Below are 24,088 nucleotides of genomic sequence, written 5' to 3'. Positions count from 1 at the left end.
TTAGGCTTGCCTCCCGTCTGTCCCTTCCGTAGTATTTTTCCTCAAGTGGTACCTCTTCTCTTTTCCTTTTCATCTGGGGAGTAGGCCCTCCTGTTCCCTTCCCCTCCCCTGCCATAAACAGTTTTCCAAAAACACAGACCAAACAAAAAACTCCCAAACATCTATGGCTTTAGGGAGAACCTGATGGACTCTTTCATACTGATGTGCAGATGACTGACAAAAGCTTGTGTTGGCAAAGTCTAATGTCCCTCTTTCCCCTGCTGTTTACATTTTAACAAGGAAGAAAGCCTCAGGCAGAGGACTGACTCTAATTGTGAATTCTCAGGTTCCTGGGGAAGGTATTTTGGAAGGGGCTGGGAGTCCAGTGAGGAGGGGTGTTCCTGGTGTGCCCCTAAAATAATACAGTGTGGACAGTTATTCTGCCTTCTCTAAGGTTGGCTATAGATGTGTGCCAGCCAAGTGTACTTTCTCTCCACCTGGCATCCTGTGGCCACTTGGGATTGCACTGCACTTCTAAGGATTTCTGGGTGTGGTTTTCCATTTCTGACAGTGATTGGAACTAATTTTTTCCGAGGAGAAAAGACAAATGCTGGCCCTGAGAATGCAGGAGGTTGTAAGCAAGCATGTACAGTTAGATGGCATTTGGGAACCCAGGTCCTTTACCACCTGATTTAATTTCTCCGTTGGAGGCAGAAGAGCATGGTGATTGAGAATCAAATGTTATTGGATTCAGGTCCCAGCTCTGCCACTTGCCAGCTGTGTGGTCTTCACAGATGGCAAGTGGCTTACTGTGTCTCAGTTTCTTCATCCGTAAAATGGGGATAATAATTGTACCTACCTTATTGGGTTGCTGTGAGATTTACATGAGATAATGCGTGTAGTTAAATCATAGTACAGCACCCAGAACACAGTATAAATGTGATAACTGTTACTATGTTTGTCATTATGATTGTGATTATGGTTTTTGTCACCTAGAGCCATTGTGTGGCTGGCTGGCTACAATGCCACAACCCAGGAGATCGCCAGGCCTTCTGAGCTCTTGGCAGGAGTCAAAGCGTACATCGGTTTCATAAAGTCACTGGCCCAGTTTTTGGGTGCAGATGTGTCCAGAGTCATCCGCAACGCCCTCCTGCAGCAGACGCAGCCACTGGACTCGTGTGGGGAACAGACTATCACCACTCTCTACACAAATTGGTCAGTGTTGCTTATCCTCTCTCACTGCCTTACTTCTTTGTTAGCACTTTTTCCTTTATGCAGTAGGACCTCGGGACCAGGCATTTTAGCTCCTAGGGTCATAGACCCCCAAACAGAAGCTTGTTTCTGCCCGAGGACTGGAGCTGTAAGCTGGGGCAGACTCAGATCCCCTCTGTCCACCATGAGGCCTCTTTCTAAGCTTCCATGTAACATCCATTGATCTACTCTGTAGCAATTTGACCCTTTTCCTCTTAATCTGCCGTCCTTAACCTTCCTTTTCTGGATTCTTACTGTTTTCATTTCAAGTGATCTCTCTTCCTCTTTCTGAAGTTCTCTTTATTTCTCTCTTTGTCCAGTTTCTCCCCCCTGGAGACCATTCTGTCGCACACCATCTCTCCGGAGCACTGTCTCCTTACCTGCTCCTTACCTCCTGACATGACCGTGTCACGTCTAGTAGATTGTTCTTCATAGCGAAAGGGGCCTTCTCCCCGAGACTGGAGGAGGCAGGGGTCAGCAGTATTTCCTTTGAGGGTTAAGGATGGAGAGGAGATGGATTCCTACCTCCCTAAGCCACTGGGTGGCGTTCTTAATCCAGTATCAGCTCGGCAGGAGCCCGGCTGCAAAGAACCCCCTGAGGAGGGGGAAAGACTGAGACAAGGTTTACAATAAAATGCCAACAGGGGCCTGGCAGGTAAGGTAAATGGGTGCTGTGGGCTAGGTGGGGACTTTGAATAGCTGGAGAGGGCATGCCCCTCTAAAAGGCGGCAGCCGCCACTTAGCTCCATCTGATCGCTGCCCCACTAAATCCTTATTTTAATGTAAAATCTCTCAGTTTCCAAAATCTGACAACTAATTCAAATTAAAAGGAAAAACCCTCACGTTTGAATGCTGGTTTTGACCTACCCCTGGTTAGCTTGTGACTTCTGTAAGACCTAGGGCCGGAGCTAGCGCCTGGGTAAGTGGCAGGCGTTGCCACGCCCTCTGCTGACACTGGCTGGAGGCCTTCTCAGCTTGCCCAGAGGTCAGGAGGGCATATTTGGAGACTGGATGACAAGTGTTCACGGGGCCTCTCTCTGTCCAGGAGGTTTGACTTGAGACCTGCTTCCAGGGTCCTAGGCCCTTAGTCCAACACTCTCGTTGGAGAGGTTGAGGCTAAGTATATTTCAGAGGAGCCCAATTAGTAGAAATTTTTTGTCTTGTCAGCTTAGGCTTGTCTCACCTGACAGAGGAAGGCCAAGGGTGAGGGGTGTGCAGTAGCTGGAAAAGGTGGTAGGGCGTACACACCATTACGTCTGACAGCACAGCCAAATGCCCTGCAGATTAGAGGCAAAGCGGAACCACGCTACTGCCAGTTGTTTTTGAGCCAACAGCTTGGGGTGTTATTTAGAGTGTTGTACTGTCTTCTTTGAGTCTCTTCTCCCCACCCCAGCCTTTGGTGGAGTTTCTCTTCCTGAGCCCAGTGGTGGTGGTAGGGAGAAAGGATTGAACACTAACCTTCTGTGCTTTTTTGCCAACCTTGTAGGTACCTAGAAAGTCTGCTTAGACAGGCGAGCAGTGGAACCATTATCCTCTCACCAGCCATGCAGGCCTTCATCAGCCTCCCCAGAGAAGGGGAGCAGAACTTCAGCGCAGAGGAGTTCTCTGACATCTCTGGTGAGCCCAGAGCCTGGTCTCCTGTCAGGGAGCCAAACCTTTCCCCTCAATACAATATCTTAACCTATGGATCCCATCTAAATTCTCCTACCTTCCCAGAGGCTCATTCTGTACTCTCCTAGATCTCTGCTAGATTCTACCTTAGGGACAGTAAAAAGAGATTTCAAGTGAGACCCAGAACTGAGGAGTGGCTTGGGGGTTGAAGGTGGAGACGGAGGATGAGGGGAGTTAGGAGCTAGGCAGGGGCACTCAAGTCACTGAAAGGATTTATTCTTCGAAGGGTAGTAAATGGTTATTTTCCATTTCCACAAAGAGTAAAGAGTAGGACATATAATGAGGGGTAAAGGATAAATGTAAGGAGGACATTCTGATGTTTGGAATTATTAAACAGTGGTCTGACGTCATGGCATCTTCTCCCTGAGGGATAAGTTTTAGAGCCTTAGCTAGTGCTTGGATTGCTGATGTTTAATAATGATGATGAGATAATGGATGACATTTAATGTGGGCTTGGTTCTAAATGTTCACATGTATTTAACTCCTTTACGCCTCACAGCAGCCTTGAGGTAGGTACTCTTATTACCCCCATTTTACAGATGAGGACACTGAGACACAGAGAGGTTAAGGAGCTTGATTAAGGTCATACATCATTCATAGATAGTAGAACTGGGATTTCAACTCAAGGCAGTCAAATTCCAGAACCTGGGTGCTTAGTCACTCTGTCACGCTGCTTCCCAGTGTATAGAAGTGCTTTTGTGTCTCAAGGCAGGCAGATGAGTGTGTCGTGAATGAGTTGGGAAGTTATCCTCTTTTTAAAGAGGGCTTGAAGCCATGCAGATCCTTTTTAATAGATTTGTTTTACTGACTGACTGATTCATGAACTATCCCACTGCTTCCTGCTTCCTCTCACCTCCGTATAAATCATGGACCCCGCGTGGTATCTGAGACAGGTAGGAGATGTTTCAATGACCCTGCCCTTCCCATTCTTCCCCTTCCTTGGGGGGTGTTATGAAAGTCAGAGTATACAGTTCTGTTTTCCAGCTCTACCTTCTTCTTACCCTCATACTGACTCCATCAGTGAGCTGACCCTACCCTTTACCTGCTGGAGGCTTCAGATGTCCCCTTCTTATCAACTCCTCCCACAGACTGTAGGCAGCATCTAAAATCAGCTTTAGGTCTCGCTGACAACTGACGAGCAGCAGGAGGTAATGCTGATTCCCCCTTTTACCACCCCCACCCCAATTTCCCTGGGTTACCATGGTGATGGGGCAATGCTGCTGCAAAAATAGATAGATGGATAGAGAAGGATGCCCTAGGGTTACTAGCCTAGAGAGGACTAGAGTAAGGAGAGTTGGCTGATCCAAATCAGTAGATCAGTGTGTCTTCTCTCCAGAGAAGGCAGTTCAGCCCTTCTGCCTCTCTGTCAGCCATTTTAGAATTATCTAAGTTGGCCAGTTAGGAAATCCTTTTCTAGTTCTCAGCTCAGTTGTTCCTATTATAAATAGGTGACTCTAAAAATGTTTAGTATTTATTCCACATGAGGCTCTGTGTCAGCTGCTGTGACCAGTTCCACTTCCTTTGTCAATGGTAGAGGTGGAGATCAACTGGTCCTGCCTTTAAACACTTGAGTGTGGAGCCTTGATTTCCTTTTCCCTCTGAACTCTTGTTAACTATGTTAAACTCACCTTTCCTCTACTGGTCTCTTGTTACTTCTGGTCTTTATGGTTTTCTCTGCTGGGACCGCCCATAGCCAAATATCATAGCTGGAGCTCTTCCCTGTCTGAATTTGTCACTAGTGTTTCTAACATGGGATTTCCTCAGCCAGGTTTTATTTAATTCACAAAGGGCCAGAAGCAGGCTGGGTAGGGAGGGATAAGGTAATGGGGCAGACTTGAGGGAAGAAGAATTTAGGGGAAAAGACAGCTGGGAGTCTGGGGATGTGTACTGATTATGCTATCATATCAACTCTGTGAGGTATTCAGAGTGGATATTAATTTCTTCATTTTACAGAGAAGTGAACTGAGGCTCAGAGAGGGGCTTAACATCTGATAAAGCTAGTGCAGCTAGTGCAGCAAGAGTAAAGCCCAGGTGCCATGTAAAGGGACTGGGAAAGTCTAGATTCTTATAGGAATGAAAAGTAAATAGTTATCATTTGTGGTACGTCTTGGTGTGAGTACCAGTGGGGAGAGGGTAAGTTGTCCCACAGGCAGGCCAGACCTGTCACCTGAATACAGGATTTCAGGCTATGTTTGCTCTCCAACTTCCCACTTCCTTTCCTTGCTGAAAAACACTTAAGGTGTTCACGTTACCCTATAGCTATTGTGCAAAAGCACCAGTGTCCTCTGAGTCCCACCTGGGACCTCTGTAACTCTATTCCAGAGTTGCGGGCTTTGGCTGAACTCCTGGGCCCCTATGGCATGAAGTTCCTGAGTGAAAACCTGATGTGGCATGTGACCTCTCAGATTGTGGAGCTGAAGGTACTGTGGAAGCAAGTCCCCGGGAAGAAGGTCCAGCCCCCGGGGGAAGAAGGGTAGGGGTAGGAGGCCGGGGGGAAGATGTACCATGGGTCTCATCTTTTCGTGCTTAATGGCTCTGTGTCCTGGCTGCAGAAGCTGGTGGTGGAAAACATGGATGTACTTGTTCAGATCAGATCCAACTTTAGCAAGGCAGACTTGATGGCTTCTCTGCTTCCCCAGCTGATGGGTGAGCACGTCTCCTAAAGGGAGAAGGAACTGTGGGAAAAGCATTGTGGATGATGGGTTTTGGGGGCTCTGGGGCCTAGGCTGGGTCTGAAGAAGCAAAACCGTTGCCATTCTCCTAAGTTCTCTTCTTGAACGCTCTTCTTTCTCCTCAGGGGCTGATAATGTGCTGAAGCGTATGACCATCATTGGAGTTATCCTCAGTTTTAGGGCCATGGCCCAAGAGGGACTTCGGGAGGTGAGCTGGGGGAGAGGGGGCTGCCACAGCATAAAGCCTTGGGTAGGGCTTGTGTGAGAAGTTGTGGAAAGGGTTGGTGAGCATTGAGGAGAACAGAGCTTAATTCGCTAGAGGTCCTGGAAGTTCTTTGAGGCTAGATGAGCTGAAGAAACCTAGACGCATGAGGAGAGAAGTAGCATGGGAAGCTGGCTAAGTTCTTATCTAAGCTGAGGCCCCTTTTTTGTTTCTTTGTTTCCACCTGTTTGAAGGCACCGGCCACTGTCCCTTGGACTCATTTGTACTCTCTTTCCTCCAGGTTTTCTCCTCCCACTGCCCATTTCTTATGGGTCCCATTGAGTGCCTGAAGGAGTTTGTCACCCCAGACACAGATATCAAGGTATGGGAGAGTGCAAAGTGGAATCTAATTAGGAGATTTTTGTTGTTGAAAAAGGATGGAGCTAGGATCTTGTAAGGGAGAGAGGGCTCTGAAGAATACTGCAGAGAGAAGAGCCAGAATTTGAATAGAAACACGTTGGGGAAGATTTTGTGGAGGGAGGGGCGTTGGTCAGACGAGAGGGTGCACAGCTGGGGAGCCCTGGGGAGATCCTGCGGGGGCTAGGGAAACGTTACTGGAGGGAGAGGAGTAAGGTCTAGGATAGTTCCTACAGCTTTTCTCCTAAGATGTGCAAATTAGATACCCAACTATATGCAGACAAGTCCCCTCTTTAGTCAGGAGCCTAGGTACTTTTTGTAAAATTTGTTTCTTCCATTCCTACCCACCCTGCCTGCCCTCAGATTTTCCTTTCTTTTTCTGGCCTTTTCTTCCTCCTAGTTCTGAAACATTCTGGTTCCTCTGTGCGTGTGTCACCTGCCTTGGGCCTCATTTCCTCTAGAGATGGGGAAAGGCGGAGGGGACTCTGTAAGCACCCTAGTTAAACATCCATTCCCCCTCCCCCACCTCACGTCAGCTTGCCTTTTGAATCACCTAGAACAAACAAGTATGTTTTGCAGGAAATACAGCTGAAGGCTGGGAACAAGGACCTTCAAATGCACAGGGCAGGGCACTTCTCTTATAATTGATTCCGTTAACGGAGGGAGGTCTGTGAGAAGAGGAAACTGGTTAACAGGAAGTAGTCAGAAAAAAAAAAGAAAACTTAGAAAAAAAAACTTCCTTTACCTTGAGGTCAAAAGAGTTGTGAACATTTCCCCTCTCTCTGGCTGAAATCAGATGATGAGGGTCAAGGGGTCACGGGCCCTGAGGGGGTGACGTTTCACTGGGCGGGCTGCTCCTTCAGGCCAGGTCTTTGGTGTCATGGTGAGCCTGGGGTTCGGGCAGCTGTTGGCGGCGGGGCTGAACGCTCTGGCCTGTCAGGAGTGTGTCTAGCTGGCATCTTCCAGGCAGCTCCGAGCTTTAGGCTCTGCCTGCCTGGGAGAATAAGCAGGTCGGGTGGCGCGGGCGATGGCCTGTCCGTCAGAGATTCTGTTACTGCCTCAGAGGGGTGAGAAGATTAGGAGAAGAGAACAGAAGCTCCTCCAATGATCACTTTCTTCCTCCAGAAGACCACAGGTCATGGACCAGGTCCTTGATCTCCTAAGTCATGGGTGCCACAAGCAGGGTTATTTAGTTAGTAGGGAATTTAAATAAAGGGCAGAGCAGGATGTGGCTGAGGTTAACTTCCTGTGTCCAGCACCACAGGCAGTGTGTTTATTGTTATGTCTGTGGGGTTCTTTGCATAAGATACTCTACTTAGTTATCTACTGTTGAAACAGTTATCCGTGTTCTCTCAGAACATTTTCAAGTCCTTTTTTTTTTTTTTAAACCTCAAAAGGGGTCTGAGTACTTTGTGGGTGGGTGTTTGGGGCTACATCTTGGGAACCTGATTCTAAGTACAGTGAGGGATTCAGGAATCAATCAATCAGTATTAACTGAATGCTTTCTATGTGCTTAGCATTGTGTTAAAACCTAGAGAGGATAAAAGAAATGCAGAGTTCCTGGCTTTGAGAGAAAGGAAGTAGAGCGAAAGGGATAATGGTTATTAGTCTCTTGGTGACTCTGTGAGTCACTAGGGTAGATGCTTTACACATGTGGTCTAATTTAATCTTCACAGCAACTCTGTGAGGTAGGTATCATTATCCCACTTTTACAGATGAGAAGATGGAGGCTCGAAGAAGTTAAGTAACTTTTAGCCAAGGCCACACATTTAGTAAGTGGTGGTGCTAGGATTTGAACCCAGATCTTCTCACTCCAAAGCCTTTTTCTCCCCTCTCTATTCCATGAGGTTAAAAAAAAAATTGTAATCTAGTTGATGAGATAAGCCATACGTCTCACCTCCAATCTGGAAAGAAAACTGATGATACCAAGTGCTGCGTGTGATCTCTGCGAAGTAAGCGGTGCCAGGTTAAGGAGGGAGAGATGAGCTTGGGCTGAAGCCAACAGGGAGGCTCCATAGGGAATATGGGATTTGAGTTAGGCCTCAAGTGTGGGTGTCACTTAGATATAAGTAGAGGAGAGGTAAACAGGAAAAACGCTAGACTTTTTTCCTTCCTATGTAGGGAGAAACCCAGTTCTTACCTGCGTGTTTCTCTCCTGCGAGTCTTCTTTCCTCTCGCACAGAACACTTCACTTCTGACACTTCTGGTCACCAAATGTGTGGAGGTTTTTCCCCCACACCAGTTCTCCGTGACACCAGTTGGGTGTCCTGAAACTTAATTCTGACACTATCTACCTGGAGATAGTGTCAGATCACACAGGTTAAGGGTTCACTCCCACAAGTCTGCACCTACTCCCCGCTTCAGAAGCCAGCTGCAAACCTAAGTTGCCACCTGTGCTTCTGACCAACCGGCTGTAGGTCGGAGGTTCCAATATCCCCCTCCTTGTTTTCCATTAGTTTGCTAGAGTGGCTCACAGAACTCAGGGAAACACATCTACCAGTTTATTAAAGGATGTGATAAAGGATATAAGATAAACAGCCAGATGGAGAGATACATGGGGCAGAGGTCTGGGAGGATCCTGAGGGCAGGAGCTTCTGTCCCCGTGGAGTTGGGCTGCATCACCCTCCTGGTCCGTGGATGTGTTCTCAACCTGGAGGCTCTCTGAACCCCGTACTGTTGGGATTTTATGGAGGCTTCCTCGCATAGGCATGATCAATTATTAACTCCATTTCCAGGCCCGCTCCCCTCTCTGGAGAAGTGGGGGTGTGGTGTGGCTGAAAATTCCCAGCTTCTAACCAAGCTTGGTCTTTCTGGTGACCAGCCGCCATCCAGGAGCTGTTCAGGAGTGCACCCAGAGTTGCCGCATAAGAACAAAAAAATGCTCCTAGTGTTTTTATCACTTAGGAAATTATAAGGGTTTTAGGAGCCCTGTGTCAGGAACCAGGGGCAGGGACCAATATATATATTTTCTATCATCTCTCAAGAAGAAAGGACACTCTAGAAGAGGGAAGCACGTGAACCGAAGCATGCAAGTAAGAAAGTAAGTTGTAGCTTGGAGACAGTGAATAAATTACCCTGGCTGCATTGACTGCAGGAAGAATTTGAGGAAATAAGGTTGAAAAAATAAATTTGTACTGTGGAGAATCTGAATGCCAAGCTAAAGCACTGGATTTTTCTTTTTTTTTTCCTCTTTCCCGTGTAGGTTAGGGAGATCTATGAAAGGAATACCTAGAAAAGATGATAGGACACCAAAAGTTTAAAGTCTGTGATCCGGGAGTCTTGACTGCCTGTAGCTTCTGTCAAGCACTTCTCTCCAGGGGATACCCTCCAGAATGTTGTTTTCTTCTCTACCAGGTGACCCTGAGTGTCTTTGAGCTGGCATCTGCTGCAGGGGTGGGCTGTGACATTGACCCAGCTCTGGTGGCTGCCATTGCCAATCTGAAAACTGGTAAGATTGGTGAAAGGGGGCAACGGAGGGCTTGGGCCCTATTTTGGGGTGGAAAAATGTCAATCTCAAAGAAGCCTTTATTTGGGATTGTGAATTCAGAGGTTATAAAATTGGAGCTAAGGAAAGACTTAAAGCATAGTCTCTAATCCCCAGAAAATACTTCCACAGGCAATTTAGATTTCTAGTCAGATTCTAACCAGTTGATCTGTCAATCAGCTAAAAAGTATTAAGTGAGAGTCTGGTACTCAGCAGGTGCTCAAAGAAACTTACAATCTGGTTGGGGAAATGAGTCATGCAAATGAAACGATGAGCGAACAATACACAGTAGACGTGAATTCATACTAAGTTGTGTGGTATAGCATCCAAGTTCCCCAGAATGATCTTGTGCTCTCCCCTCCCCTAAAATCACCTTGACACCATGCACTTCCTCCCCTGGACTCACACTTGTCTCTTATATTTCCATTACACATTTCCTCGGATTAGCACATTCGTACTTGTACACACTCAGAATAGGATGGAATCAGGGGGCTGGTAGTAAGCCCTTTTAAAATTGCCAGACTGGCTCTCCCTCTTCTCGCTCGGTTTTGGTGAGACTCTTTCCTCTCCTTCCTGCCTCTGTACCCCATCAGGCAGCTGACAGAGTGCCCTCAGACTGCGTGTCAGCAGAGCCCTTTGCCAAGAGCTGTGCTCAGTCACCAGGGGAGGCCTCCAGGACTCAGGCCTCTCGCCATCAGTGGAGGCTAGTACTGTCCCCTGCAGCAGTCATGACTTGCCTATAGTGCTCTGCAAGTAATTTTCACAGATATTTTCTCATGTGATCCTCCTAGTAATTCTGCGAAGTAAGACCCCATGGAAGAAAACTCCTGTTTGCTGACCTTACTCTCTTTTCCTTTTTCCTTCTTTCCAGATACGTCATCCCCTGAGGAAGAATATAAGGTGGCCTGCCTGCTCTTGATCTTTCTTGCCGTTTCCCTCCCCCTCCTTGCCATGGACCCAGCTTCCTTCTATAGCATTGAGAAGGATGGTAAGTAAGGAGTAGGTTTTTTTTTTTTTTTTTAATAAATTTATTTATTTATTTATTTATTTTTGGCTGTGTTGGGTCTTCGTTTCTGTGTGAGGGCTTTCTCCAGTTGCGGCGAGCGGGGGCCACTCTTCATCGCGGTGCGCGGGCCTCTCACTATCGTGACCTCTCCCGTTGCGGAGCACAGGCTCCAGACGCGCAGGCTCAGTAGTTGTGGCTCACGGGCCCAGTTGCTCCGCGGCATGTGGGATCTTCCCAGACCAGGGCTCGAACCCGTGTGCCCTGCATTGGCAGGCAGATTCTCAACCACTGCGCCACCAGGGAAGCCCAGGAGTAGGTTTGAGGGACCAGTGCAGTTTAGGTTAGTGTCCTGGGGTCGGGAGATGAGACGGAGACATTTATCTGGAAAACACAGACTTCTGACTCAGATGTAAAGTTCTGTTTCAAAAAGCACTCGAGAATGAACTATCCCTAAAATTCAATTCCAGTGAAATTACATAGGAATATCCTTCTCCTAATCCTCAAATGCCTTCCAGTCCTTTTGGTGTCAAATAGGGATGGCCCAGCCTGAAAAAACGAGAAGTTACCAGCTGGGGTCGCCTGGGGTGGCTCACTTTCCTTTCCTTTCTCTCCCTCTTTGTCAATAATAACCTAGGTTACAGCAACAATATTCACTGCTTGACCAAAGCCATAATCCAGGTGTCTGCTGCCCTCTTCACCCTCTACAACAAGAACATTGAAACTCACCTCAAGGAATTTCTGGTGGTGAGTGGATATACGTTATAAGGAATGGACGATTGCAAAGTCTGGTGGGAACTGGTTTGACTTAAATCCATAGACAGTTATTGTTGAGCAGGCCTTGGAGCCTAACCTCCCATCCTATTCATTAAGTAGTGAGAGGCCACTTTGTGAAAGGCAGGGGTTTCTTCTAGATTCTCTAACATCTGGTATTTCAGCCTCTGCCCAAATACTTGGAAGGAGCATTGGACTAAGAGTTAGCAAACCTGAGTTCTAGTTTTGGATCTGCCACTAAGCAGTTGTGTGATCTCTGAAGACCCAAACTTTTGGGGCCTCAGTTTTCCCATTTATTAAATAGAAAGATTAAACTGAATCCATGATTCACTACCTTGGTGTGCATTACATTATCCTGAGGAATTTGTTAAAATACAGATTTCTGATCCTTACACCAGACCTACTGAATTAGAATATTCTAGGGTGAGTCCAGGCCTCTGTTTTTAACAAGGTCTCCAGGAGACCAGATGCACAGTGAAGTTGGAGAGACGCTGAGTTTTATAATCTATAAGGCCCTTTTCAACTCTAATACTGATAAAAAGTCAAGCTTTTTTCAAATTCTCAAACTTCATTGTAAGTCAGAATCACCTGGAGAATTTCTGATTCAGTAGATTAGAGGTGGGGCTGGAAAATTTGCATTTTCAACAAGTTCCCGGGTAATGTTGGTGCTGCCCATCCTGTGATCTTACTTTGAGAATCACTGGTCTAGATTTCTAGGGACTGGAACTTACAATCAAGCAGCTGATTTTACTATAGGTTATGTCCAATTTGTTTGAAAAAAATTGTTAAAATTTTTTTTAGCCAAAGTTTGACTCCCTGTAGCTATCATTATTGATCTAAGTTTTGCCTCTGGAAAATCACAGAATAAGTAATCTCTTTCCTTTGTTCAAAGAGGCCCCAGAGCTTCCCATTCTAAATACTCCATGGAGGAATCCCCTCCATACACTTCTGAAACATGGTCCAGTACCCACTGCCTGCTTGAGCATTCTCAGCAATAGGGAGCTTATTCTTTTGCAAAGCATGGTCCTGATTTAAAAACTAGGTCCTTATCTGTCTCCTTTTAGGAGGAAACAGTAGATCATATGCTCTAGGGAATCACACTCTTGACCTGAGAAGTACATGCCAGGGACTTGGAAGCTTAGTGAGAGGGTCTCTATTTAAACTGGGACAACAGGCACACAAAATGGGCTCTGAGCATCTTGGATAGAAAGAGGATTCATACCAGATCTCTAAGATGGAGTGAGAAGGGAATCACCCGACCCCCCACCCCCCACACCCGCCGCCGCCACCTTTCCCCTTTTACCCTCTTTGTTTGCTAAATACAGGTAACCTGGGCCTGGGATGCAATTAGTGACATTTCTTTCTCCCTCTTTGATCTGTTGGGGGCCTGAAGGTGAACGAAGAGGACAGCCATTCGGGAGTTGACAGGAGGAGAATACCAAGAACACTGTGTCTGAATCAGAGGCCCAGCTCTGTCTCTGGTCGGGTGGGGAGTCAGCTGTAAACAGTCTGATGATAGTGGTGTCTGGAGGCCGCCTAGGAAAAGAGATTAATCTCCTGGCATACAGTATTACCTGCCTCTGCTGCAGGTTCTTTCTTCACCCCTTGCAGCCTCTCCTCCAGCATCCCCAGCAAGCTCCTGTTGTCTGCACTGGCTAGTTTAGAGGCAGTGTGCATCTCTGAAACCCGGGGGATTTGCCGCTTGCCCACCCTGAGCCTCCAGGAACATCCCGGCACTTCTTAACTCACCTCCTTGATCTTTTGTTGATTTCTGTAGTCTGAGCCTGTCCTACTCTGACCATAAAAATCTGCTTCCTTACAAATTCTTCCCTTACAGGTAGCTTCCGTCAGCCTCCTGCAGCTGGGCCAGGAGACTGACAAGCTTAAAACCAGAAATCGGGAATCCATTTCTCTGCTCATGCGCTTGGTATGTATCTGGTGTAAGTTGGTCTTAGAGGAAGGGCCAGAAGGAGGTTCCTCTTTAGGGTCCTTGGCTCCCAGCCATTGTTATTACCCAAAAGCATTAACTAAGAACTTAATTCTGCCTGAGGAGGTCTAGGCCTTACGTTCTGGCTAACATTCTAGACTTGTCCTGTAATCCCAAGGTAGTAGAGTCTTCGAGGACTTCTCTGCAGGACAGGGTCTTCCCAGCCCCTAGCTAACTGGGCCCCTTTCCCTGCAGTGTTCTTGAGTCTGACGTGGTGGGGCAGCTGTGTCCCTCATCCATAACTATCTGTCCAGTACATGTTTGGTTTTACTTGACCACTTCCTACCACGGTATTTCTTGGTCTTAAGAGTACCATGAAGAAGGTGCTGAGTAGCACACAGCTGAACTGGGGGAGGGGGATGTGGGCTCAGAGGAGGGATGGGATTTTAGCTGAAAAGCTGTAAGGCAGGGAGCCAGGTGGGCCATGAATCAGACAGCTCCTGCTGTCTCTTCTGTCTTCCCAAGCTGTGGCCTTTCCCCTACTTCGGCAGAAAGTTCTGGGAACTCTGACCCAATTAACTTTTAAAAAATCTTTTCCTCTTGACCCTGTTTCCCTCTTCAACATGCTTACTCTTTTGCTCTAAAGTTTGATTCCCTTGGTTAGTGCTGCACTTAGACGTGGACAGGAAGGGCTCCTGTCTGGGGCCCTGGGTTTAAGTGGCCCCCCTCTGGCCTACAGGGAGAGGACATGCCCACCTGGAGCCTGTGTCCCACCTTGAAGCCCCCACTAAAGATTTCTAGGGCCTCAGAATTCTCTGCTAAGCAGCTCCAGCCCGCTTGTAGGGCTTGTGCTGAGCTTCTTCAAGTCCATCCTACTGAGGCAGACTGTGCTCTAGAGCCCACGGAATGTATGGCTGGAGTTTAGATGTGCAGACAGGAAGTTTATGTGTGTATACAGATCCCCCACACTGGGGCTGGGAGGAGAAGGGGGCCAGGCTGGAGGCTGATTCCCTCTCTTCCCCCTATTCTGGTGCAGAACTCTGGGGGGTCTAAGAATTCTTAATTCAAACCTGTCTTCCATGAAATTGTAAACGTACACTCAGCCCTCCATATCCACAGGTTCTCAGCCATGGATTCAACCAACCGTGGATTGAAAATATTTTTAAAAAAATTCCAGGAAGTTCCATAAAGCAAAACTTCAGTTTGCCCACACCAGCAACTATTTAAGCATTTACATTGTATTTACAACGGTTTATGCAGCATTTACATTGTATTAGGTATTATAAGTAATCTAGAGATGATTTAAGTATATGGGAAGATATTGTAGGTTATATGCAAATACTATGCCATTTTATATAAGTAACTTGGGCATCTACAGATTCTGGTATCTGAATCCCCTGAATTAGTTCCAGGGGTGGTCCTAGAACAAATCCCCTGCCAGTACCCCGTGAATATTGAGAGACGACTACATATTGCAAAGGTCACAAGGAAGAATAGTTTGTCTGATTTATTTAGTCATATGGTATATGGGCTTCCATTTGTACTCTTGGCCAGGCCGACAAATATTAGGGGCAGGCAAGCCTGGAACTCCCCCTGGGTCTCCTTCTTTAAATACACAGGCATTGAGTGGTATCTGTGTCTCAGTTTCTCCAGCTTGAAAAAGGCCTAGGTTGGGCTGATTAAGGATTATGATGGAGAAGAGAAGAGAATGGACCTGAGGGTGGGGGTGGGGTGAGGTGAGGGGTGAGAAGGCACAGGAGGCAAAGGAGGGCAGAGGGAAGGCAAGTGTAGTATGCTAGACAGAGCACAGTCTTCAGAGCAGTGGGACCTAGGGCAAGTTAAGTAACCTTTCCGAGACTGATTCCTCAGCCATGAAAGTGGGCAATTATCTTTATGATAGAGGGGCAAGGATTCATGAGACAGTATGTATAAAAGTGCCTAGTACATAAGAGAGGCTAAATAAATGTTAGTCCCCTCTCTCCGCTGCTTAGTTTAGTTTCTGGATGATTTAGGCACGCCTGTTCATTCCCTTGGGCAGTTTTCACCTCTGTGAGGCTGGAGGTGATGCTGTATTGCCGCTCAGTGCTGTCTCCTCCCTCTGCTTTGAGTCCCCCCTCCCCCCGCCCCAAAGTGTGGGAAGCTGTCTGCCCCTTATGGCATCACAGGCCTGCGGAGTGGCTGGAACAGAGCTAGGACCAGGCACTTTTTGTAGGAGGGAAGAGACAGAGGGCCTACCTGCTGCAAAGCAATTTAAATGCTAATGGTTCCACAGAGAAATTGGAAGTGACTGAAGGGAAGGAGCTGTATTCTGAGTTAAGAGGCTACTCATGTAGCCCCAAATCCTGGGCAGGCACTTCTCTCCGTGGGGTCGTTCTGTCTTGGCTGTCAAGCCTGGGCAGTGCCCACCCCCACTATTGTCAGATTGCTCCTGGCTTGGGTGTCACGGGGGAAGGAATGACTCTCTCATAGAATCATGGAATCCTAGATGTCAGAACCAGATCAGATGCTGGCAGTTAATCCAGTCCTCACAATTCATAGGTGAGAGGGAGGCAAAGATGACATCCAAGGTCTCCCCCAGAATATATGGGCAGATCTGGGACTAGAACCCATTTCTTGGCCTTCACTCTAGGGCTGTTTCCACTACCATGAATTTCCTCCAGTTAGGAGCCCTGTGATTTTCTGTGCTTAATAGAGCGGAGATTAGAAGTCTTGGGCAAGTGGATCCTTCTTGAAGCCACCACTCATTTCCCCGTACCCAAGGGTCATGTCCTGGAAAAGAGATCGTATCTCTCTCCTGGCTTAAGGTTTGAAAGTCTTGTGTGTAGCAAGAAATTCTTTCTGTCATCCAGCCCAAGATCAGAGCTACAGTTTTACGGGCAGATTTCCTTTCCTTCAGCCTGTGGTGTCTGCTCTTCTGAGGCTGTTGTGTGTTCTGTGTGTGCATGGTTTGAGAACTGCAGTATCTTACAAATTTTAAAACTTGAAAGGGCTTCAGGGAGAGAAACATGTTAGAGTAGAGATGGTAGATTCTCTTCCCTGAGTGAATTTTCAGGACTTGAAACACCAGACATATTGGGAAGGCCCATCTGTGTGAACTGCCAGAGGATATGGGACATCTCTCTCCAGAGTGTGCTTTTAGTCCCACAACCTCTTGGGTGAGGAGAGTACCGAAGGAAAGACACCCTGTTCCTTCCTTAGGGAAGGGGGCCCTCTGGGTGAGGAGAGTACCGAAGGAAAGACACCCTGTTCCTTCCTTAGGGAAGGGGGCCCTCTGGGTGAGGAGAGTACCGAAGGAAAGACACCCTGTTCCTTCCTTAGGGAAGGGGGCCCTCTGGGTGAGGAGAGTACCGAAGGAAAGACACCCTGTTCCTTCCTTAGGGAAGAGGGTCCTCTGGCCCAACGCTAGGCTGTGCTGCTCTTCGCTACTATCCCCCTGCCCCGCTTCCCTCCGTCTTACCCAGGTATCTCCATCTATCATTCCGCTTGGCTCTGCGGGCTGCAGGGATTACCGCAGCACACAGGCTTCTAATTAAACTAATTAATCATGCCTGCTCCTTTATGCAGCATCCTTGCTGTTCCCCAAGCACTGCACTAAGGGAGGGAGGAGACGGAGGCCCAGCACAAGAGGACCCATGTGGATTCCAGACCCCTCTTTCTTGGCCTGTAGTGGTAACTGTTTCTTTCTCTGCAGAGCTTTGTCGTTAGCTCTTTTATCCATCCTTACCTGCATCTGTGCTGCTCACCCACGTATTTTAGCATCCAGAATGGGAGAGAATGGGAGCTTTTCCATTGCTAGAGAAGTGATTCTTTCCTGCTTTCTGCTTCTGAGCTCTTTATATAACCCTGAGGAGGGGCACAGAGGCCATTATAATGGAGCTGAAGAGGCCACATTGCTTTCCTAGAGTGGAATGAAGTGTGGGAGGAACGGGGGGGAGAGTGCCTTGGGAACCCCATTCACTTGTAACTCTAAGCACCCCAGAGGGCCCAGGGAACTGAATGAAGAGGAACAGGGTGTCACTGAGGTATGCCCTACCTGGGGTCCTCATCTGTCTTGGCCCTTTCTCTTCCAGGTGGTGGAGGAATCCTCCTTCCTGACCCTGGACATGCTGGAGTCCTGTTTCCCATATGTCCTGCTTCGAAATGCCTATCGGGAGGTATCCCGGGCCTTCCACCTGAACCGAGTGTCGGCCAGTACCCACTGAAGGGCCCCTTGGACCTACCTCAGCCCATGCTGCACTGGAAACTGTGGCTATTTTCTCAAAGGGTGGGAATGGGGTGGGGTCACTAGAGAGAGGATCAGCCAGAGTTGGTGAAGAGGAATATGGGGGAACAGCCCAGGGCTGAGATATCATAGAGAAGTGGGGCCCACTGGGGCGGGGAGTGGAGGATTTTTTAATGGAAAAAAGTTAGGGGATTGGGGCCACGGGTATGAATTTTTACAATGAAAAAATCTTGACACACAAGTATGTTTTCTGTCTTCTGGGGACTAGAGCTTGAGCTCTGACTGGCATGGGTCTCTTCGACCTTCATCACTATTATAGGATAAGCTGGCAGGCAGAGATGATCAATCATCATATTAAACCATAATGAGCCTATAATCCTCCCACTGGAGCTGCTTCTGTCTCCTGCACATTCATTAGGATGATTATCTCCTCTCTTCCTTTTCCAAATGTGTTCAGCAAGCGTTCGGCCTGCCCCTACTGCAAAGTAGTAGGAAAGGAACCCCTTTTTCCCTTGTGGGAGCTCTTGTAGGAGCCGTGAGTCTCTTCCTCTGCTTCCAGCTCTGCAGCCTGCAGGGGCAACGAGGAAGTGCTCTTGAGAGATTTTCACTGCCCCAAACCCCCTTCACCTGCCCTACCACACCTTGTAGGTAACCAGTTAAGTCCTCTCATCTGTTTAACTTTAACCCTTCCTGCTTTTCCTTGACATCGCCACAACCCAGAGCAGAGGGTCAGTCTAGATTAATTGTAGGTCACAGGACAACTAATTGGACCAGTGTCATGTGAGTTTCTGTCACATAGCATTTGGGGGTATTCTCCCCCCTGTTTGGAGGGACTAACTTAACCCAAATCCCCTTGTCATCCTGGGTACAGCTGTTGCTCCAGGCAGGGATTTCTCTTCTAGATCTTAAATTTCATAGACCTCATTAGGTTACAGGGCCCTGAGAGTAGGTATACTTGAGGGAGTACAAGCTGTTTCAGCTTAGCCCTTTTCTGCACTAATTAGAATTTCAAGTGTCACAAAGCCCAGGGCATTCAAGATAGCACTAAACTAGGTTTAGTTAACTCCGTGGCAGGAAACAGTGGCCCCCATCCAGCACTTCTGTGCACCCAGTGCCAGGGAGGATTGGAGCAACAGATCATATATGTCACAAGTCTAGAGTGGTTGGAATGGGCAAATATAATTAACTAATTGATTAATTAGGGTCATGTCTATACTTCCATGATAAAAGGGAAGCGATTTTTGGTTTTCAGGAAATCCATGGGAGTTCATTAAAGCTATTTGTTAGCTATTTTTAGATATTTGTGTGTTTGATCTTTATTTCTCGAGACCCAGGCTTAGTCAATACTCATTAAACTTGGCAGCCATAATCAATACACAGGTTTTTCTTAGCAACAGTTGTCTACTCTTTAGGATAGAAGCATCAGAGGGTCCTGCTTCGTGCGTCAGCGAATTGTCCTTCTGTGCTATGGAAAGGACATTATGTTCTAAGGAGTGATTCGGGGTCAGGCCTACTGAGACTGACGGCAAAGTTGATGAGGAAGAGAAAGCTCAGAAATATCTGAGCAACTACCCTTACCCTCGTATATCTCTGCTGGGATCTTCTCGTTGAGGAGCTGGGAGATCCTTTTTCCATATACATGTGGAAGCGCTAAGAGGAGCCTCCCAGAGGACAGCAAGACAAGTTGCTGCAGGGGAATAGAGGGTAGACATAATAACTTTTTTTTAGTTAAAATATTTATTGAGATAGTTAATCCACATGCACTTGTAAGAAATAATACAGAGTGATCCTATGTACCTTTACCAGTTTTCCTCAAAGGTAACATCTTGCAAAACTATACTATGCCATCATAACCAGGATTTTTTTTTTTTTTCATAACCAGGATTTTTTTTTCACGTTTACATCTTTTTTTTAAATCACAAGTTGCCAACAGCACTTTATCAATCCCAATACTCGTTTCATTGTGTGTATTTAGCTCTGTACAGCTTTATCACATGTAGGTTCACGCATCCGCCACCATGGTCAAGACACAGGACAGTTTTATCACTGCAAGAACCCCCTCAGGGACTTCGCTTGTGGCCCAGTGGTTAAGAATCTGCCCTCCAATGCAGGGGACGTGGGTTCGATCCCTGGTCGGGGAACTAAGATCCCACATGCCACGGGGCAACTAAGCCCATGCACTCTAGAGCCCGCACACCACAACTAGAGAGCCTGTGTGCCACAACTACTGAGCCCCACGTGCCACAGCAAGAGAGAAGCCCACACACCGCAAAGAAGAGCCCACATGCCACATCTAAGACCCGATGCAACCAAATAAATAAATAAATAAATATTAAAAAAAGGAACCCCTCATATTGTTCTTTTATGTCCCTCCTGCAACCCCCTTCCCCTTCCCTAACCCCTGGCAACACAAATCTGTCCTCCTTTTCTAAAGGAGAACAGCAAGACAAGTTGCTGCAGGGGAATAGAGGGTAGACATAATATCTGTAATAATGACATAATATCTTTTTATAAACATATAATCACACACACACACTTCTCTACCACATAAAAATTTTCAAAGTGCTCTCACATCCTTAAGACAATTCTGCAAGGTAGCCAGGGAAGGCTTCCCTATTTCAGGTCAGTAAGCAGATTCAGAGATGTTAAATGACTTAATGAAGGTCACATGTTTAGCAGTACATCTGGAACTGGGACCCAAATATGACATTCAGTCCTAGACCTTTTCTACCTGCCCCGACTGCCTCTTCATCTGGGAAGACTTAGTTGTTAGAATCCAGAGACCTTAGAATGAGCAAAAACAGGAGAAGGTGAGGAGATATGGCCTTTACCACCTGAAACAAAAGGTGACTGTCTAGAGGTGGAGGACAGATGAGGTAACAGGACCCATAGGCATTTTAGGCAGTTTACTTCCTTGGCCAGGAGGGTCTCTGACCTCTTACAGTCTGGGATGCAATCAACGATGAACTGCTTTCTGCTCTCAGATCCCCAGCTCGCTTTATGTAGGCCTAAAAGGAACTGCAGAATGAATTATCAAGGAGAAATTCTGACCCCGATTGTTTTGTCTCACAGGCAGAGAGTAGGTTCTAGCCTCAGCATTTTCATCAGTGCAGTGTTTTCATTAAAATCTCCATTAACTTGTTTGCGGCAATGAGATAGAATTATCCCTCCCACCAGACCCCGGGCGAGATGCTTGCAGAGGAGCTTCCGTTCCTTTGGGCAGTAAAAACAGTGCTTCCCCCACTACGCTGTTCAGTCCAGTGGGTGGGTGAGGGCAGCCTTCATGTGCAGGGGGCGCCGGGGCCTGGCCGAGGGAATCTCACCCTTTGGCACTTTGCCTGGGAGGAAAAGAACAAATGTGGTTCGCGCACGGGGACCCAGAAGGGAAGGAGGTCCCCGCTAGGGACAAGACTTCCCTCACCTTAGATCCTCTTGCCTAGATCAGTTCTCCTCCAACAAAGTTTGACTTTGAGAAGAAGCTGGCACCTGGGTGAAATGCACTCACGCGGTTGGGGGACGAGTGTTCTTCCAGTCTTCCGCCCCACAGGGCCTCCTGCTCCTCCTAAGTACCTGTCATCAAAGGAGATGAGGATGAATCCCCCCTCAGCCCCCACACCTCGATGAGTTGTCAAGTGCTCTCCCTCCCACCTAACTAGGAAGCAGAAGCAGCAGGCCAGGGTGCAGGTTGAGGAAGTCAGAAGTTAACTTGAGCTGAGTTTGCAGCTCTGGAGAGATTGAGGAGCAGGCTTTTCTCTTGTCACTTTGGAGGGAGAGGATTGTGAGGCTGCCCCTTTAAATAGCATTCCTGTAGGAGGCAGATCACATCCAGCCTTCACCGCCACCCGCTGCCAAAGCATCGTTTTTTTTTTTTTTTTTTTTTCAAACTCAAAGCTTGTCGGCTGGGGTTAGGGGAGTGAGGAGGCAGGGTCTCTGGGGCAGAGGCAGTTTGGAAGCTGAAAAAGAGAGGGATGAGGTTGGGCAGAAGGAGCCTGGGAAAGCTGGGGGTGGAGGACAAGGGGAAAAGACAGGGAGAGAAGAACGGTGGTGGTCTTTTGAGCCTATGAATGCAGCGGACATACCCTTTTCTTACCTCTCTAGAGGTAGGGTAAGGCAGAAATGGGATTGGATTGAAACAAGAGGGATGAGGTTGAGGTTAAATGCCAGAGCCGGGGATAAAGAAAGAGAAAGAGAGCCACAGAACAGAAAAGCACTAGAAACAGTTTAGGCGACTTGGCCCTGGCTTTGTCACTGACTCTGTGGGACCACATACTTTTTCTGGGCTTAGTTTCTCATTTGTTAAATGGATGGGGTGAGACTAGATGGACTCTGAAGTATCTTTCCTGAATAATTTGTGTGTGTGTGTGTGTGTGTGTGTGTGTGTGTGTGAGTGAGTGAGTGAATTTTCCTTTTCTTAAACTGGGTTAGGACCTGGGGGCCTGAGAGGGCAGGGATGGGATATGCCACTGTGTTGACAAGAAACGTTGAGAGATCCCTCGGGAAGTACATCTCCTGCCTCTTTCCCACCTCTTCTACTTGAAATACCTGCCTAATTTGGGGAGCTCCTTAGCTCTAATCCTACTTTCCTAATTAGAGCTCTTTAGCTGTAATCTTATTTTGCAGTTCTTTTGAATTATAGTTTCCAGGACTTCCCTGGTGGCGCAGTGGTTAAGAATCTGCCTGCCAATGCAGGGGACATGGGTTCGAGCCCTGGTCCGGGAAGATCCCACATGCCGCGGAGCAACTAAGCCCGTGCGCCACAACTACTGAGCCTGTGCTCTAGAGCCCGTGAGCCACAACTACTGAAGCCTGCACGCCTAGAGCCCATGCTCCGCAACAAGAGAAGCCACCTCAATGAGAAGCCAGCGCAACGCAACAAAGAGTAGCCCCCGCTTGCCACAACTAGAGAAAGCCCGCGCGCAGCAACAAAGACCCCTAATGCAGCCAAAAAAAAAAAGAAAAAAAAAAAGAAAAAAAAAGAATTATGGTTTCCAGCCCATTCTTTTTCAGTTGATAAGGAAGGTGATTGCTCTCAAGTTTTGAGAGCTGGATTGTGTAGGAGTCAGATCTCAGAGGCATCTATGTCTTGGCTGGGACAGTTCCACTGGCCAGGAGGGGAAACGGTGTGTGCTGAAGTTAGACGGCCAGAGAGGCTGAAGTCTCAGTATTCTTTCTGCTTTTTTCTGCATCTCTGACTTTGCTCTCTCCTTCTGCCTCTGTATTTCCTGGGAGCTGGTTCTGCTGATACTTCTCTGTCCTGTCAGGTCTGAAGGCCTGACCTAACCTAATTGCCTAGAAGGCAATCATTTTATGTTGGGACTCTTCACGCTGCCACTTCTGTTCTTTTCTCCTCCATTGCTTGGGAAGAGGGGAGCTTCCACCCGATATTTAGAATGGAGTACATATCTTTTCCTTATCGCCCCTCCTTCCAACCTCCAGAGTTCTTGAAATTAAACTCACATTCTGGGATCATGGATTTGTTAGTGAATACATCTCCACTTTCTGTTCATATAGGATTTTCCCCAATGCCAAAGTAGGTGGTCATTAAGGAGGAGAAGTTTAAGGAATCCTAAGGTGGTTCCTGCCAGAGTTCCAGGTAGGACTCAATTTGATGGAAGAGGCTTTGCCCTGTTACAAGTCTTGAGTTCAAATTCCAGATCATACATTCTACAGATGCTTTAAGCAGCTAAACTGTTTTGTGTTGGGCCCTTAGCCATTAGATTTCTTTCACAGAAGACAGAATAAGAGGAAATAAACTGGAAAGCTACAGCAGGGGTTGAGATGAGATAGGAATGATTTCCTGGCTCTTATGGAGTTATCTATAGCCAAATGAAGATGGGGTGCGGCCTGCTCTTGTGAATTCTCTCTGGAAAGCTTTAAGCTTAGGAGAAACTCCCACCCGCCAGGTGGGTAGTGAGAGGCACCAGGGGGAAGGCCACATGATGGGTGCGTGTCAGGAAGACCGCGCTGAGGGAACGGGGGCAGAGGAGTGGGCTACCGTGGCCACTCAGAGCAGACGCTGGACTTCTCGCTTCAAAGGCAGGACCACACATGCCAGGGTCTGGTCTGGGGCTGGGTGCTGGTGGTGGGTGGCCTCACTCAGCGAGTGCCCAGGACCCCAGGCAGAGAGCTGTGGACTCGTCCCCGACCCCTCCTTCACGCCTGGGACGCACCGGCGGCTCTGAAACGGCACGCACACACACAGAAACTCAAAACACACACCCAGGGAACCCACAGCACCGTCCAGAGCGAAGTCCTGCCGCCCGCCGCCTGCGCTGCGCTCCGTGAACACGCACTCACATCCACCCGCGTGGGGCACACGCAGCCTCCCGCACCCGGCGCCAGCGTGCGTGCACTCGCCTTTGGGCGCTGCCGGCTGTGTGTGCCCCAGGCTGCCAAGCGTTCCTCTGGGAGGGGGAGGAGAGGCTGCGAGGAGTGAGAGACGAGCGCGCAGGCAGGGGAGAAGGGAGGGGGGAAAGGGAGGGGAAG

At 47.9% G+C, this 24,088-nt stretch overlaps 1 protein-coding gene and 1 long non-coding RNA gene across 2 annotated transcripts in view; one reads left to right on the top strand and one right to left on the bottom strand.

Moving 5' to 3' along the window:
- The window catches only part of NCKAP1L (NCK associated protein 1 like), a 42,034-nt gene extending 23,178 nt beyond the window's left edge, over nucleotides 1-18,856 (top strand). Inside the window, exons 21-31 of the mRNA XM_007179519.3 lie at nucleotides 976-1,194; nucleotides 2,717-2,847; nucleotides 5,224-5,321; nucleotides 5,454-5,547; nucleotides 5,699-5,781; nucleotides 6,077-6,157; nucleotides 9,547-9,640; nucleotides 10,548-10,664; nucleotides 11,317-11,426; nucleotides 13,291-13,380; nucleotides 17,451-18,856. Of these exons, the coding sequence (XP_007179581.2) occupies nucleotides 976-1,194; nucleotides 2,717-2,847; nucleotides 5,224-5,321; nucleotides 5,454-5,547; nucleotides 5,699-5,781; nucleotides 6,077-6,157; nucleotides 9,547-9,640; nucleotides 10,548-10,664; nucleotides 11,317-11,426; nucleotides 13,291-13,380; nucleotides 17,451-17,582 (1,249 nt within the window). The 3' untranslated portion in view covers nucleotides 17,583-18,856. The remainder of the gene's footprint in view (nucleotides 1-975; nucleotides 1,195-2,716; nucleotides 2,848-5,223; nucleotides 5,322-5,453; nucleotides 5,548-5,698; nucleotides 5,782-6,076; nucleotides 6,158-9,546; nucleotides 9,641-10,547; nucleotides 10,665-11,316; nucleotides 11,427-13,290; nucleotides 13,381-17,450) is intronic.
- Nucleotides 18,857-19,978: 1,122 nt separating this feature from the next.
- On the bottom strand, nucleotides 19,979-23,970 carry LOC103004885 (uncharacterized). The gene is made up of 3 exons (XR_450772.2): nucleotides 23,822-23,970; nucleotides 21,024-21,172; nucleotides 19,979-20,940 (listed from the first exon to the last, which is right to left on the bottom strand). It is a non-coding gene; the product is annotated as an uncharacterized LOC103004885 (long non-coding RNA).
- Between the last annotated feature and the right edge of the window lie 118 nt (nucleotides 23,971-24,088).

The sequence above is a fragment of the Balaenoptera acutorostrata genome, chromosome 11 (assembly GCF_949987535.1).
Source record: "Balaenoptera acutorostrata chromosome 11, mBalAcu1.1, whole genome shotgun sequence".
NCBI lineage: Eukaryota > Metazoa > Chordata > Mammalia > Artiodactyla > Balaenopteridae > Balaenoptera > Balaenoptera acutorostrata.
This window is presented reverse-complemented; position numbering and strand designations above follow the sequence as displayed.